Below are 18211 nucleotides of genomic sequence, written 5' to 3' on the forward strand. Positions count from 1 at the left end.
GCAGTGTTTCTTGAATTATGGCAAAGAACCACTTGCATCAAAATTCTAGTGTTTTTTAAAATGCTAGTTCCCAGAAATCTCATCCCATGTAGTGAATCATCATCTCGACGCATGCCTTGAGAATATTTATTTTAAACACCCCCCATGATAAAAATCAATAAAAGGCACTACTTAAAAATAAAAACCACCTCTCCCCGTGAGATTTTTTCAAGCATATTAAAGTTTCAGAACCTCCGTTGTGCCTTGTCTAATGCAATGAAGTTTCAAGCTGATCCAAGTTATTGCTTCCATGTCTTTGTGCCAATATGAAATTCATGCCTTTTCCACTCTACCTCCAGTAATAATCACTTTGACCTCTTGCCAAAGGCAGAATCATTACTGGATAGATTAACGTTTACTCTTAAGGGGAGAGGAATGTCTGTAAATAGGCACAGAGAACATGGATTAGTCAACTGAGGGGAAAAGATAAATGTAATGAAAGTACAGTTTCGAGATTACAAAACCATTTTTGAACTAGTCTGAGAGGAGTACGATTGTAATGTAAAGAATGGCTCTGTGTTAAAGAAAGGACGGGATAACTCTTATCCTGTGACGGTTCTTCTGGGCTCTGGTGATGAATGTGTTCATTTTATGTGACTTGCTTTGGATAAATAACCCAGTGCCCTAGCAGCTTTCTGGCCCAAGACTAGCAACGGTTTTGTGTGCGCGCTAATGACGGTGGAAGGTGCCTGGGGGAAGGTCTGGGAGGGGCTGCCCAGCGTGATCGCGCCCTTGGCACTTCCTAAGAGATTCTCAGTTCTTTCTCCGCAGCTGCCACTTGAAGACTCCATGCTTTCCTTCCTGAGCAAAGAAGCCGTCTATCTAAATCAGTTGTGCTCTCCACGTTCCTCGTCTCCCCCTACGCCAGCCGCCACCTCCACCCCTTCCATTGTGTTGTGCGTTTAGCTCCGCTTCCTGCGGAAGACCCTAACTTCATTTGTAGGAAAGATTACTGAGAATTTCGGAACCTCGACTTGCAATGGAGCTATACGGAAAGGTAAGCAGAAGCGAGTTCCTCTGTATGCTCTGCATGAAATCTCGCTTCGAGGACTTTGGGGGGAGCGGGGTGTGCGTGTGTGTGTGTCTCTTAATGTAGCTGTGCGAGAAAGCCACTTTATGTGTGTGCTATTCATTGTCTTTCTACCCCGTGTTTGCTGAATGAAATTGTAAAACCACCCCACTCTGCCTATGGAGATGTATAAACTTTCCCGATTCGGGATGGGGAGGCGTAGGGCGGAGAGTCCCAGAACCGAGCGCAGGTTGCATTTGTATTGGTATTCAGCACAAGGTAGTGCGTATCCTAATCGGGGAATCACAATCTAGTTTCGGAAGGCGATAGGTAGAAAATAAAAAATCTCGAGCTGAGAAGAGCTGAGGTCACTTTCGCCTGCACCTTGCCAGAAAACGGGCTGAGAGGCTGAGAGCAGTAACAACCAGAAACGATTCCAAAGGAGAAGGGAGGCTCCGGGGCCGACACCGACTGGAGGAGGCAGCCTGTTTAAATGCTGGCTTGCAGGGAGTTGTAGTTCAAGGCTCGCGGGTTTGTAGGAAAGCTCTGGTTGGATCAGACTACAACTCCCAGGAGCGCGCGAGGCTCCCGGCCAGTACGCGTGTGCGGCGCCAGGAGGGGACAGCTCCGGTGCTGATATTGGAGCCGGGTAGCGAAACCTAAGAGTGCAGAGTGTGGAGCGTGGAGCGCGCGGGCTGTGCACGCTTGACTGGGCGTCGGGGCCAGCGTTGTCTTAGCCAGAGAGAAAGGACATTTCGAGAACAATGAGACACGAAGCTCCCATGCAGGTGGGTCTATACAGAAAAGTGTGGCCTCGAGAGGAATTGAGAGCGATGCTTTCATCCTCGGTCCAAGCATAAACTGTTTCCAATCTAAGGGAAGGTCCAGGCGGCCACTCACGAAGATGAGACTTTGACTTGGTCCTGAGGAACAGAGCTGGGTTCCTCTAAGCTTCGTGGGGCTGTCTGGATGAGGGATAGGGGTATTTAATGTCTTCCCATGCTCCACAAAGGAGGGTGAGAGTATCTGTCTAAAATGTTAGCCCGAGCAAACAAGTCAGAGGAACATACAATCTCGAGAGTATTGGCATTGATCTTCTTTCCTGGCTTCCCTGGTTTGTGATAGCGGTGCAAAGCACGGACTTAAGGCCAGGTTCCGGGTTTTGAGCTCTCTACTGGAGTCGGGATATAACGCATCCGCTTGTTTCAGAGCGCGTTATGAAAAAGGAGAAGTCAATGTTAGGGTCCCCAGAGTCCCCTTTCTTCAATTAGGGCCCTAATAGTATCAGCGGAAAATAGCAAACACGGTGGAGCTTGGTTCGTCTCAGAGTTATGCCAACCCGTTATCGCTGTTCGCACAACTGGTTTACTACTGCATTTCAGAGACCCCTTTCTGAGCTTTCCTGAGTGATGTGCCCATTTGTTGTACACTGAGATGCCGCATTACAATCACATTCTTAGGTTTGCTGCTTTCGACTCCGGTGCCTGTGCCTACACATCTTGGTTAAGTTTTGTTTTTAAGTCAAGATAGATGAGTGATGCTTTCTCGTTTATGTACAACCAGTGAACGCTAAACCTCAGCCTGTGTTTCATTAACCAAGTAGAGTGATCCCGTTGCGTAACAGTAAGGCACTTTATGAATGGGGCTGAGAGGAGAATGGAACACATCATTTGGAACGTGTTCTGTCTCTGGAGAACCCATCTCTGCTGCCAAATCCAACAATATAAATATTTGACTTTAATTATTGCTTAAGCATTTTCTATCGATTTTTTTCATGAGTCAAGGACTTTAAACATATGCATCTATTTACTTTTAATCTATTTTATGGGTTATGTATATTAAGATATACACTGACTGGACGGTTAAATGAAAAACAAAATCTGTAGAACATACTTGTTTGTTGAAGGATTATATAATGGAAGCCTTCAAATTACATTATGAGTTATTGAAAATTTGATTTGTTCCAGAGAACAGTGGCCCCATTGTGTGTATTCTAATACCTCTTTTTGTGACTTAGCTTTTCATTACAGACCTGATGTGAAAAGAATCTGGATAGACAATAAAGGTACAGGCTGTTGCAATCAAGATATATTGGCTTGTGATAATTTTCCATTACTGGAGGTACTGCCAGGAGCCAACTGGTTATATTAATCATATTGGATTATAAGTAAACATTGACCCTAGACTTTAAAAGTATATTGTTAGTATTTAAATCAATCCCATATATGCACTGAAGTGTTTCTGTCAAAATAAATTACTAAAAAATTAACCACACTGCATCTTCATTTTTATTTTCATATGAGAGTTGCTTGGAACGCTCAGAAGGGTCATTAAAATGTGACAGAACTGTATGAAATTAATGCCTTAGGAAATATTTTAAATTATTTCATATTAACTATATAGTAGTAGGAACTGTAATTCCCTATTTTAGTCAGAACTTTATGGAAGAATTAATATAAAAATAGGTAATAAAATTAATTTGCTTATGGATGGAGTTATTTTAATGCTTGTTGTGTACTTTATTCCTCGGACTAGATTTTTGAAATTTAAAAATTTAAATGCCCAAATGCTATCATGGATAACATGTGCATTTTAAGAGATCAAAGGCTATTTTCTGTAGTATATTTAATTAAAGCACATTCATTGATTCAATTTAACAAGTAAATTGTTGTTATGGTGACCCTCTTTATTGTCATCAGGTTTTCAAATATATAAAATGTAGGGAGAATAGAAACTATAAACATGCTTTATATTCTTTTTAAGTGGGAAGTGATGTCTCAGCACCCATACTTCTGAATCATAATCACATTCCAGGTGACTTTGATATAAGAAAATGCAACTAAATGAATAGTTGACACTTCTTTTTTTTTCCTATTTAAAAAACTGAAATACATCATCATTTTAAATAATAGCCCTAGAATTTTACTTAGGTTTTTGGAAAATGAGTAACAAGCAAAACCTCATTCTATAGTTGCATTATCTTAAGAGATTCTTTCCCCCATTAAAAATATTTAGTTCATGTGTTGATGTGAAACAAAACAAGCTCTTTAACAATTGATTTCCTAATTTGCTTGTATATTTTATTAAATCAAAGAAGTCTTTTTAAAAATATAATGTCTTTTAAAGAGCATTTGATGTGGTGTTCTGTTCAAGGTAGTGTTCTTTGATAAATGCATATTTTCTGAAAGATGTGGCTCTCTAAGTTGATGGAAAATGAGGAATAATAATTGATTTTTATAGTGACTATTAAAATAATGTACCACGATAGTCTTTGATATATGTATTTTCTTTGTAACTCAATAACTAGGAATACCATTTGGTAAGTGTTCCAAATGATGGGTTAGAATTTTAATGCAGGAAATGGTCATTTTTCGTTTTCTCATTCAGTGCATCCATAAATCCTGAGGGCCAAATGAAATGGGGAATAGCACTGCTCATGACTTGAGGGAAAGACTCAGATGAACAAATTGCCATTTCATTGAGCAGCCAGACTGAACAAATTCCAATGTTTCTAGTGCTTTGTCTGTGCCAAGCACTGTGCCTTGCATTCAGGTGTGTGTGTGTGTGTGTGTGTGTGTGTGTGTGTGTGTGTGTGTGTAAAATATAAAATGGTCCTGGAGGTCACCATTTCTAATCACAGGCAAGGTAACTGGAGCTTGTTAAGATTAAATACCACATTTTGCCACGTGTAAAATGGCAAATATTTTTTTTTGCCCAAATTTGTGAAGGAAAAATAAGGATGTGCATTATACTTGGGTAGTACTAATTCCGTATCTATATAAATGTTTTTAATTAATTTAGTTATACTTATGAGTTAAAAGTGTAACTCTAGAAATCAAGAACGATATCTGTATGCAAAATAATGCCGTGGAATACAACATCGGTTTTGTTGAATTTAGGTTCAACTTACAAAGATGATGAGTTCTTGGCCTTCTATGATGCGTAAATATCATAAATTTGTTACATAAAATTACAAAATATGTGGTACATAAAATTTCTTGTAACTTGTATCTGTTCTTGTGTTTTGTAATTATTTGTTATATAAAATTTCTTGTACCATAATATGTTAAAAAAATAAATGCTAAAATTCCTTTATAATGCAAAAAACAAGTACCTAAATGTAACCAAAAATTTGAATTAAAAAATTAAAATGAAAGATTTTTTTCCCCCTGAAAGTTTGGGCCAAAAACATGGTGTGTATTATACATGGCAAAATATGGTAACTTTCCCAACATAATAGATTCAGGATTCTGCCAGATCTCTTTCTAGAAAGCCCATGTTCTTTCCTCTATTCTTTTGGGTTCCTCAAGAAGACACAAAAGGGTGGTGTAAAGAATGAGTCCACTATTGATATATTAATAAGTTGATTCATTCATTTGGTTCAAAAGAAAAAAAAGTCTCTATTTTCTGTTTATAAAACAAACTTGTGTGAATTAAATCAAATATTAGAGAAGGGGCAATGTTTTAAAGATGGCTTGCTTTGTGTCTCTTAGATTTGAATTTTTTCGCAGGACCAAAGTGGAATCCATTGTCTCTGATTAAATGCTTAGTCATCAGTTTTGTTATCCACAGCTTTTGGGTCATCTCATAAATGCAGAGCCTCATGACTATGTTGGGAACTTAAAAAACGAAACAAACAAACAAATAAAATATACCCAAAATATGGAGCAGAGTGCCAAAAAACCAAAAATGTTGTTTGGCTAAAAATGAGGAGAATATAGATGCAGGCTGAAGGTAAAGTTGAGGTGAAAACCATAAACGATATTAAATACAGCCATGCTGTACGAGTATACAAAAACAACTTACAAAGAAGTCTAAATATCATTATTTCATTTGGCTATGGAAAGTATGTGGCATTCTTGCATTTCATTATTGTTGAATTTCTGAAAATACCCAGCCTCAATGATGGCCCCTTTATCTTTATAAGAAATGGAAATTTAGTTCTCATCCCTGAAAGAAACAGAAAATCCCTAGTTGACATTAGAAGAACAAGAATTTCTACTCCATTTGAGCAAATATCTGAAGTATCCACCTTTCTAGTATAAAGGAAAGTGGATGATAGAGAGGGGAATTAACCTATAGTAAAAATAAACTTCTGTGGGATAAAAATGACATTCCATATCCACTTTTTCATTTGAAGAAGTTGTAGATTTATTACATGTGTAACCACAATTTTCCCCTGCCATTTTAAGCTTATATCGGAACTAGAAATTTCTTTCCTGACCATCATATTCCAAGAAGGAGCTATACTTTTTATGCTAATGAATGTCTTTTCCTTCAATTATTCTTATAGCAAGGACATTAAATTTATTGAACATAAACAGTTGTGCCACCTGAAAAAGTGTTGCATAGGTTAAACCTTTTCTCCTTTTTTCATTCATTATGTGGGTTCAGAGGTTCTAAAGGAGCCATCTTAGTAGGTCACAGTTTATTACCAAGGGTACTATGATCTGTGAAGTTTAAATCTTTTAGATTTATTTGGAATTATATAGATTTTTAGCATTTTTCATTTGTTTAAAGTTTTTGAGATATTTATATACATTGAAATGCACAAATTTCAAGTGAACAATTTGATGAATTTTAATAAATGGATACACCTTTGTAACACAAAGCACTTGAAAGATATAGAACATTTCCAGTCAACCCCAAAAGTTCCTTCATTCATGCTCTTTCTCCTGTTTCTCCACTGACAAAATGAAGTCCTCACTTTTTTTCACCAAACATAAGTTCTATTTATTCTAGAACTTAAAGTAGTTATGTAAAATATACAATAGGAACATTCTGTACAACATATACTACGTACTCTTGAATCTAGCTTATTTTGCTCAGAATAATGTACAGAGGATTTATCCATTTTTTTGCATTTATCAATACAGTCCATTTTATTGATGCATATTATACTGTTGTATCAATCTACGATACTCTTTAAATCCATTCTCCTGTTGATGGAGTTTGAGGTAATGTCCAATTTGAGGCCATTATGATGAAGGCTATAAACATTATAATATTTGTGTTTTTTATAATAATATCTTTTCATTTTTCTTGGGTAAATACCTAGAAGTGGAATTGCTGAGATATTGGGTAAGTGTGTATTTAACTTTATAAGAAACTGAAATCTTTAGTCAAAGTGACAGAACCATTTTACATTCTCACCAGCAGTGTATGAACATTCCAGTGGCTCCACATCCTCAACAATGTATGGTGTCAGTGGCCTTTCTAATTTTTGTGACTTTAATGGGTATTTTGTGATATTTCACTTGATGACAAGTGATGGTTAGCATATTTTCATCTGCTTACCATCCATTTGTATATCTTGCTTTGTGTCTGTTTAGCCTTTTGTCTATGATGGGGGCTGTCTTTTTATTGTCTAGTTGCAGGAGATCTTTATATAATTTTGAAACTAATTCTTTAAATATATTTAAAAATATTTTCTGCCAATCTGTGGCTCAAATACTCATACTCTTAATAGTGGATTTTGATGAGATTTTTTTATTTTGATGAAATCTAGTTTATTAAATATAGATGTAAACTGTATCTGGACTCTAGGGTTCTGTTTGTCTTGACTGTGTCCTGAGACCTTTCTACATCTACTTATTATTTCTGATTACTTTTTTAAGATTTATTTTAGACTTCCAAAAGATTTCTACATAAACAATCATTTGCAAATAGAAGCAGTTTACTTCTTTCTTTCCAGTGACCTCTGTGTGTGTGTGTGTGTGTGTGTGTGTGTGTGTGTGTGTGTGTGTTCTATATTTTCCACAAGATGGGACATCCAGTACAATGTTGGGTAGATGTGATGAGCAGACATCCTTATCTTTGTCCAAATCTTAGGAGGAAAGCCTTTCATCTTTCATGATTAAATGTAAGGTAAGATGTAGTTGTTTTGTTGTTGTTGCTTTGTTTCAGATACCTTATCATATTGAGGACATTTCTTTTGATTCCTAGTTTGCTGAGGGTATTTGTTTTTAACATAAATGGGTGGTGAATTTTGCCAAATATTTTTTCTGCACCTATTGGGGTAGTCACATGGTTTATCTTCTTTATTCTGTTGGATTATGTTGATTGCTTTTTTAGTTAATATGACATTCCTTAGATAAACCTCAGTTAGTCACGATGTATTGTCCTTTCTATGTATAGCTGGATTCAGTTTGATTATATTTCCTTGATGATTTTTTTTTTTTTACATTTAAGTTCATGGATTTTGGTCTCTGATTTTCTTTTAATGTCTTTATGAGGTTATAACATCGGAGTTATGCAGGCCTTACAAAACAAGGTGAGAAGTGTTCTTTTCCCCTCTGTTTTCTGAGTGATGTTGGTATGTAAGATTGATATATCTTGGTTCTTAAAGTGTTTAATACAGTTTAGCAATGAAGCCATTGGTGTCTGGAGTTTTATTTGTGGGAAAAAAAAATCAACTTTTTTGATATATGCATATCTCTATCTGTCATCCAACTGTCTGTCCTGTATATCTACTGAGTTACCTACCTACCTACCTACCTACTTACCTACCCTATCTATCTATCTGTCTATCTGTCTGTCTGTCTGTCTGTCTATCATCTCCCTTTAGTATACTGTGGTAGGCAGAATAGCCTACACTTTTCAAAAAAAAAAAAAAAAGATGCTTGCGCCCTAATCCCTGAAACGTAAATAAATTAAGTTACATAACAAAAGGGACTTTACAGATGGAGTAATGTTATAGACTTTTAAACAGGAAGATTAACTTGGATTCTCAGGTAGGTCCAATCTAATCACACGAGCCCTTACAAGCAGAGAACTTTCTCTTGCTGGATTCAGAGAGATATGGCAGAAGGGGAGTTCAAAGATTTAAAGCATGAGGATTGTTGGCTTGAAGATGAAGAAGGCTATATAACGTGTTTTCCCAAAAATAAGACCTGAAGCAGATCATCAGCTCTAATGCATCTTTTGGAGCAAAAATTATATAATATAATATAAGACTGGGTATAATATAATATAATATAATGCCAGGTCTTATATAATATAAGACCGGGTCTTATATTAATTTTTGCTCCAAAAGACGCATTAGAGCTGATGGTCTGGATAGGTCTTATTTTTGGGGAAACATGGTATCAAGGAAATAGGGACCTCATTCCTCCAACCAACCACACTTAACTGAATTTTGCCAATAACTTGAAAGAGCTTGGAAGTGGAATCTTCCCCGGAGCCTCCAGATAGGAACCTACCCCAGCTGACACATTGATTTTGTCCTCGTAATTAATTCCTAAGCAGAGAGAGCAGACAACCCAATAGTGTCACATGTGTCCAGACTTCTGACTCAATAAATAATAATTGGGTGCTGCTTTAAACATATAGTAGAAACAGAAAACTAATTATATAAAATTTTCTATTTCTCTTGGGTCAGTTTTGGTAAATTATATTTTTCATCTAATTTTTCAAATTTATTGACATAAAGTTGCTCAAAATATTTTTATCATCCTTCAGTTTCTCTAGGATCTGTAACAATATCACCTCTTTCATTCCTTTATTGATAACTTGTGTTTTCTCTCTCTCTCTCTCTCTCTCTCTCTCTCTCTCTCTCTCTCTCTCTCTCTCTCTCTCTCTCTCTCCAGTCTCACAGATGTTTATCAATATTACTAATGTCTTCAAATAACCAACTTTTGCCTTTGTAAACTTTTCTATTGTTTATTTTATATTTTATTGATTTGGGCTTTCAAAAAATAACTGTATTCCTTATACTTACTTTAATAGAACCTTTTCTTTCTCAAGCTTCTTAGAGTAGAAATTTAGGTCATTGAGTTTGAGTGTCTGTTTCTTTAATAAACATAAGCATTTAAAATGATAAATCTCCCTCTCAATACTACTTTAGTTGAGACCCACAAATTTCTGAGTATAGTATTTGAATTATGTTTTATTTCAAACTATTTGCTCCTTTCCTTGTGATATTTTCCTTAATTCATAGGTTTAGAAATGTGTTGTTTAATTTTCAAATACCTGTGTATTTTCCAGACATTTTATTGAAATTTTTGTCTAATTAAATTCCATAGCTACCAGAGAACATATTCTTTATGATTTCAACCTTCTGAAAAATGTTAGACTTATTTTTAGGCCAGCATGTAGTCTAGCTTCATGAATGTTCCATGTGCACTGTGCATGCTGTATGCTGCTTTGTGAGGTGTCGGGTCTATAAACGTCAATTAGGTCATGATGTTATTAAGATCATCTATATGCTCATTGATTTTTGGTCTAGTTTTATCAATTACTGAGAAAAAGGTTTAAAATCTCCAACTATGATTGTCAATTTATCTATTTCTTTTAGTTCTTTCAGTTTTCGCTTCAAATGTTTTGAACTTACTAGGTACACACACATTTGTAATTGTGGCTTCCTGAAACATTTTTCTTTCTATTATTACAAAATGTCCCTTTTTATTTCCGGCAATACTTCTTGTCTTGAAGTCTACGAGTATTTAGTCTGATATTAATACACACTCTTGCTTTCTTAATAGTGTTTTCATGGTGTTTTATATATACTCGTATAAAATATAGGCATATATAGTATATATATTTGCAGTTTTACTTTCAAATTATATGTGTTTTTGTATTTAAAGTGTGAATCTTGTGGTCAGACTATAACTGGGCTTTACATTTTTAATCCAGTTGGGAAAATTTCTGCTTTTTAATTGGAATTTTCATATATCTCACTTATCAGTGTGATTGACTTTAAACCGACTTTTTTGCTATTTGCTTTTCTTTATCCTATTGTTTTGTTCCTCTGCTTCCTCCTTCCTACCTTCTTTTGCTTAATTAAACACTTTCAAGTATTTCATTTTAATTCTTCTGTTGGCTTTTTTAACCATACACTTTTTGAATTTTTAAAATTTTTATTCTAAGGATTATAATATGCCTCTTCAACTTGTTATATAGTCTACTTAATATTGTATTATTTCACATAAATATAGTAACTTTATTTACCACATCCTTTGTGAAACTGTTCGCATATGTATTATATCTGCATTTTTTATAAACCCCCAATACAATTTTATAAATTTAGTTTTCAACAACATATGTATTTTTTTTTAATTAAGAGAAGAAAAGGAAAAATATATGTATATTTTTATGTTTGCTCACTACCTATTTGCCATTTCTGGTTTTCTTCCTGTAGATCTGGGTTTCTATCCGGTGTCATTTTCCTTCAGTCTGAATAACTTCCTTTAACATTTCCTGTAGTACAGATCTGCTGGCAACAAATTCTGTTTTTTTTTTTTTGTTGTTGTTGTATGTTTTCTTTTATTTATTTATTTTTTTTTTAATTTATTGGGGTGACAATTGTTAGTAGAATTACATAGATTTCAGTTGTGCAATTCTGAATCACATCATCCATAAATCACACTGTGTGTTCACCACCCAGAGTCAGCTCCCCTTCCATCACCGTACATTTGATCCCCCTCACCCTCATCCCCCACCCCCCAACCCCCTTACGCTCTGGTAACCACCAAATTACGTTCCCCAGATTAATTTTCAAACCCCGTGGCCATCCTGTGGTCACCGACTGCCCTCCAATCCCCTCACCCTCCCCCCCACCCCCCACTCCCCCCGCCCATCTAGCAACCCTCAGTTTTTCCTCATTGTCTCCCAAACAGTTTCTGATTAGTTCATTCACTTATTCTTTTCTTTAGAATCCGCAAATAAGTGAGATCATATGGAACTTATCTTTCTCTGTCTGACTTATTTCACTTAACATAATGTTCTCTAGATCCATCCATGTTGTTGCAAATGGTAAGATTTCTTTCTTCCTTATGGCTGCATAATACTCCATTGTATAAATGTACCACAGTTTCTTAATCCAGTCATCTACCGATGGGCATTTTGGTTGTTTCCATGTCTTAGCTATTGTGTATAGTGCTGCAATAAACATAGGAGTGCATAGAGATTTTTGAATTGAAGTTCTGGATTTCTCCGGATAGATACCTAGGAGTGGAATTACTGGATCATAAGGTAGTTCCATTTTCAGAATTTTGAGATACCTCCATACTGTTTTCCATAGCGGCTGCACCAGTCTGCAATCCCACCAACAGTGCACAAGCGTTCCCTTTTCTCCACATCCGCGCCAGCACTTGTTGTTTGTTGATTTATTGATGATAGCCATTCTGACTGGGGTGAGGTGGTATCTCATTGTGGTTTTTATTTGCATTTCTCTGATGGTTAGTGAGGTTGAGCATTTCTTCATATGTCTGTTTGCCATCTGTATGTCCTTTTCAGAAAAATGTCTCTTCAAGTCCTCTGCCCATTTTTTAATTGGATCGTTTGTTTTTTTGGAGTTGGGTTGAGTAAGTTTTCCATAGATTTGTGATATTAATCCCTTATCAGATATATCACTGGCAAATATCTTTTCCCATTCAGTAGGATCCCTTCTTGTTTTATTGATGGTTTCCTTTGCTGTGAAAAAACTTTTTAGTTTGATATAATCCCACATGTTTATTCTTTCTCTTAGTTCCCTCGCGCGAGGGTGTATATCAGTAAAAATCTTACTCCGGGTAATGTCTGAGAAGTTTCTTCCTATATTTTCTTCTAGGTATTTTATGGTTTCAGACCTTACATTTAAGTCTTTAAGCCATTTTGAATTTATTTTTGTATATGGTGTAAGGAGGTGGTCCAACTTCATTTTTTTGCATGTGTCTGTCCAGGTTTCCCAGCACCATTTATTGAATAGACTGTCATTACTCCATCGTACATTCTTGCTTCCATTGTCGTAGATTAAATGGCCATATAGGCGTGGATTTATTTCTGGACTCTCTATTCTGTTCCATTGATCTATGTGTCTGTTTTTATGCCAGTACCATGCTGTTTTGATTACTGTAGCCTTGTAGTATAATTTGAAGTCAGGTATTGTTATACCTCCCACTTTGTTCTTATTTCTCAAGATTGCCTTTGCTATTCGGGGTCTTTTATGGTCCCATATAAATTTTAGGATTATATGTTCTATTTCTGTGAAAAACGACGTTGGCAGTTTGATAGGAATTGCATTGAATATGTATATTGCCTTAGGCAGTATGGACATTTTAACTATATTAATTCTTCCTATCCATGAACATGATATGTGTTTCCATCTATTTATATCTTCCTTCATTCCTTTCATCAGTGTCTTATAATTTTCTGAGTATAGATCTTTTACTTCTTTGGTTAAATTTATTCCCAGGTATTTTATAGTCTTTGGAGCGATTGTAAATGGGATTGTTTTTTTAATTTCTCCTTCTGATGTTTTATTATTGGTATATACAAATGCAACTGATTTCTGAATATTAATTTTGTATCCTGCCACTTTACTAAATTCATCTATCAGCTCTAATAGCTTCTTGGTGGAGTCTTTAGGGTTCTCTATATATAGTATCATATCATCTGCATACAATGATAACTTTACTTCCTCCTTACCAATCTGGATGCCTTTTATTTCTTTTTCTTGTCTGATTGCTGTGGCAAGAACTTCCAGAACTATGTTGAATAGAAGCGGAGATAATGGGCATCCTTGCCTTGTTCCTGATCTTAGGGGGAATGGTTTTAGCTTTTCCCCATTGAGTATGATGTTAGCTGTGGGTTTGTCATATATGGCCTTTATTATGTTGAGATAAGATCCCTCTATTCCCACTTTCTTAAGGGTTTTTATCATAAATGGCTGTTGGATTTTATCAAATGCTTTTTCTGCATCTATTGATATGATCATGTGATTTTTATTTTTCATTTTGTTAATGTGGTGTATCACATTAATAGATTTGCGGATGTTGAACCACCCCTGCATACCAGGAATGAATCCCACTTGATCGTGGTGAATGATCTTTTTAATGTATTGCTGAATTCTGTTTGCTAATATTTTGTTGAGGATTTTTGCATCTATGTTCCAAATTCTGTTTTTGTTCATCTGATAATTTTTTTTTATTTTGCCTTCATTTTTGAATGATAATTTTGCTGCATATAGTTATTTGTTATTTTTTTTCTTTCAGTGCTTTGTTTCATTCTCTATGTCCTCCATCATAATGTCAAGCCAGTTTTTCTTCACATTATTATATCCTCGTATGTCATATGTCACTTTTTCTGTTTCCAGGATTTTCTATTTCCCTTTGAATTTGAACACTTTGATGGTGATGTGCCTAAGTGTAGTTTACTTTATATTTAGTCAGCTTAAGGGTTTGAATGAGCGTGTAAGGCATATAACTTTATATTTTTCACCACATTTGAAAAACGCTTAGCCATTATATCTTCAAATATTTTCCATCTCATCATTCCCTTCCTTTTTCTTCTGAGACTCCAATTACATTTTTTTGTTAGACTTCAGATATCTTCCACAAATCACCGAGGCTCTGCTCATTTTTCTTTAGTTTTTTTCCTTCTCTTTGTCAGTTGTACAATTTCTATTGATTTATCTTCAAGTTCATTGACTCTTTCTTTTGCCATCTGCAGCTTTTTGTTAAGCTCATTGAGGCATTGTTTATTTCAGTTATTGTACTTTTCCTTTGAGGTTCAATGTTGGCTTCATTTTACACTACAATCATGTTTTGTTGCCAAATAAAGATAGATGCACTCTCTTGGGATGAGATATTTAAATATTGGAAGAATATAATAGAATTCATTTACAGTATTGTGCAGAATCAAGAAAGCACAGTGAGCTTCTTATAGAAAAGGTGCCATAGTCTACAGCCTTACCACCCTGAATGCTCTTGAACTTGTTTGATTTCAGAAGCTAGGCAGGGTTGGGCCTGGTTAGTACTTGGATGAGATAGAAGGTGACATAGAAATATAAATAATAATATTAGTGCTTTGATTATTTCTTTTACACTTCTGGGGGAAAGATTTATGTTTACCTTTTAATTTCTATCTAATTGTATTTCCATGATTATTGTTTTTTGATGCTATAATTTTTCTTTGTGTTTTTCCAATAAAATTGTGGATGTCGTGACACTTTAAAATATTTGAATAAGGTGAAAAATTATAAAAATAAAATAATTTTAACAATTGCTTTCTTTTGTCAACTAATATATTCCTTAACAGCTTCAAGTCTGCGGAAACAAAGGGCTTTTTCCAACACCGACATGTTTCAGGTTGATTTGAAGTGTTTTGTCAGTTGTATTAGGGTCATGAAATATTTTTCTGTCCACTTAAATGTTCTAGGTCTTCACTCACCTAGTGAATGGTAAAAAGACAGCCTCAGTCGTTCCCTGGTGTCCTAGGAATTTAGGTTTAGCAATCCAGAAGGAATTTCATTCTGTGCCTACTTGGCCTCCTAACTGAGAAAAACCTGGAATCCTAGTCTCTTTGCTCCTAGGCTCTCAGCTTTTTATGGTCTGAAAACCCAAATCGTAATGGAATTTTAAGAGGTGAGGCATTGAGCCTCTTATTAGTCTGCTGTTTTTAGTTTAACTTTAGCTCATCAAGGGTGTTTACTTACTAGTCATCTAGTGGCTCTGATGCATATTGGAGTCTCATCAACTAGAGAAACTTGCAAGCCAACTCCAATGAATAATTTCTGTTCAAATGGCCATAGCTTGAGGAGCCTCAAAGAACTTGAAGAAAGGATGTGTTAAGTATCAATTAGCAAACTATGATTCTCACGAGACATCTATGGTGTTAGCAATAAAAGATGTTTTTTTTTTCTTTTGAATGTTTGATTCATTGAACACCTGTCTGAGCAGTAGGGCTGATGTAAAGAGACAACAGAAACACAGCGCACCTGTGTATGTGACGTTCTTTTATAAGTACGCATGGGTGGGTTTGTGCTTTGTAGTAAATAATAGTAGTTTTTGAATGAAAAGAAAGGATGATTATAAATAGAAAATGGCTCTGTAAGTCATTCTAACTGGGGACCTGTACAAGCTGGAAACTTAAATACTAACCTACCAAATTCCTCAGGAATGGTACAGATATTCTCTTTGTTTCATAAGTGTGTAGACAATGGGGACATTTGCTCCTACAAATGACCTATCTCATTGAATGGGATACGGGAAGAAAAATGTCAAGGTTTGGAAGGAATCTTTATAGCAAATCTCTGGAGGCATTTTTCAAGGGCTTAAATATTTTGAAATAACATTTAATATTTTTAAAATGTTTAATACTTTTTAAATGTTTAATGATGGAAATTTCTTAGGAAACATACTAATATTAAAATTTAGGGTTTTTTAATTCCTCAGTGAGAATTTTTTGAGTATTTTACTAAGTATTTTTAAGAGAGGTTTTTTTCTTATACCGAATAATAGTGGGTATGTCTATTATGTTTAATTTTTATTTCCTTGTCAGGAAGAGATACTCTTGCAAGAGACATTCTTCATTTTGTGGTTTCAATTTGGCACAGCCTCCTATAGCTGTTGGGTGCTTTCTTACGGAGTGAGGGGAAGTAAAGTCTGATTGTGTGTTATTTTTGAAAATAACTGATGGAGAAAGTTAAGGCTGCCATCCACAGAGCTGGGCAGAGTAGAGGTGAATATGCTCTGAGAATGCAATTGCTGCTTCTTACTAGGTCGTACCTCCTCATTGTCCGACAGAAAGCTCATAGTAAGTTAGATCACCAGCCCTCAAAAGGTTCTGGCTCTTACCAGGGCAAAGATAACACTTTTCTCCGAATTTGGCTTGTCTGGGCAGGCTGGGCATTCTAGGGTGTAGGTCCTCTGCAGAGATTTATTCTCATTCGCTTCAGAAGGGGCGTCAGTGAAGACAGCAGCTGGTACAGAGCACTAGGATTCCATTTCCACATTCTACGGATATAGGCCTAAATGCCAGATTGCTCAGTGGCATCTTACATATATCCCTGCGGCCTTGACAATGTACACCCACCTTGGCTTCCATATGGACATTTGTTAATACAATGAATTCCAAAGCTGACTGATCAGAAGAATCACTCGGCTTTAAAAATTACAGACACCTGTCCCCACCTTGAATATTTGAATTAGGCAGAATTCAGGTAGAGTTCCCAGGTTTGGAAATCTTGGATCTAGTGTCCCCCACGAGGATTTAGTTTTGTATTCCTGAATAAAAGTGAGAGAGCAGGTATTGCTACCAAGAAATGACAAGAAAGCTTATACATATTTTATCCATATCCATGAGAAAAATTTTAAAGTTTCTTTACATTTATTGCTAAGAGGGAGGCCCTTTCTTTTTTATAAATTGACATCTGCATATAGAAAGCGTGAATGTCAAAAATGATTTTTAAAAATATTTTAAACTTAATTTTGTTTTAATAAAGTCGTATATGGGGTCAGGGAGGGGTGTGGAGCTTGGACTTTCCACTAGTTCTCCTGTTTGCGTGTCCTAGTCACATGCAGGGTGATGAACCACCCCAGCTTGCTGGTTTTAGCCCTGGAAGTCCTGCTGTGTCCCATGAAACCTCTCAGTCCCAGGCAAACCAAGAGAGTTGGTCACTGTAGCCACACCCCATAATCAAGATATTTAGCTTCTCCAATCCCAAGGCCATTCCATCCTCTGCAGTGGAAGGTTCTTGTAGACTTCCCTGGCAAGCCGAGGGTTCTTTTTCCAGCCACTCACTTCCAAATCTCACATTTTCATTGTCCTCTCTTTTTTACTTGTCTTTGTGTATAATTCTATATGGACTTTTACTTTGGTGAAAACCCTTCGCGATTACTTTAGAAAGGTTTTGGGAAAGGATGGAGATAACCATCATGTATGCAAGATAATATGTATTATATATATTATATATATTACTGAGAAATCTTAATGATTTCTCACCTTGAAATAATGATACTGTGGACTTTTGAAAAAATCATTTTTGTTGAGATACAATTGACATATAGCATTGCGTAAGTTTGAGTGTACAACTTGTTGATTTGATACATTTATATATTGCAATATGGTTACCGCCATAGTGTTAGCTAACACCTCACATAATTATCATTTATTTTGTATGATAAGGACAACGAAGATCCAGTCTCTTAGCAACTCGTAAGTTTCTCATACAGTCTTGTCATCTGTAATGGTATTGTGGACCTCGATGGTTTGTCAAACTCACTATCAGAAACTAGGTTCAACTTCACCTGAAACCAACTCCAAAGCCATGTAAGACGCGTTTCCCCATAATTACTGCTGAATTACTGGAGCTTCCTTTCTCATGTTTTTCTTAACATGTATTACTAGAATTCGGACCCCTTTTTAGTCCAGACATAAAACTCAGCCCTATCCCAATTTCTATAA

General features: G+C 35.8%; 1 protein-coding gene across 2 annotated transcripts in view; it reads left to right on the plus strand.

Annotated features, from left to right (window-relative positions):
- The first annotated feature begins 759 nt into the window (after window positions 1–759).
- The window catches only part of RAB3C (RAB3C, member RAS oncogene family), a 234016-nt gene continuing 216564 nt past the window's right edge, over window positions 760–18211 (plus strand). The window contains exon 1 of one of the 2 annotated variants that reach the window (XM_033110554.1): window positions 760–1036. In XM_033110554.1, the coding sequence (XP_032966445.1) occupies window positions 1019–1036 (18 nt within the window). In that variant the 5' untranslated portion in view covers window positions 760–1018. Of the gene's footprint in view, window positions 1037–1692; window positions 1837–18211 lie in introns of those variants that run through there. The other variant, XM_033110553.1, reaches the window with a different exon arrangement.

The sequence above is a fragment of the Rhinolophus ferrumequinum genome, chromosome 7 (genome assembly GCF_004115265.2).
Source record: "Rhinolophus ferrumequinum isolate MPI-CBG mRhiFer1 chromosome 7, mRhiFer1_v1.p, whole genome shotgun sequence".
Lineage (NCBI taxonomy): Eukaryota > Metazoa > Chordata > Mammalia > Chiroptera > Rhinolophidae > Rhinolophus > Rhinolophus ferrumequinum.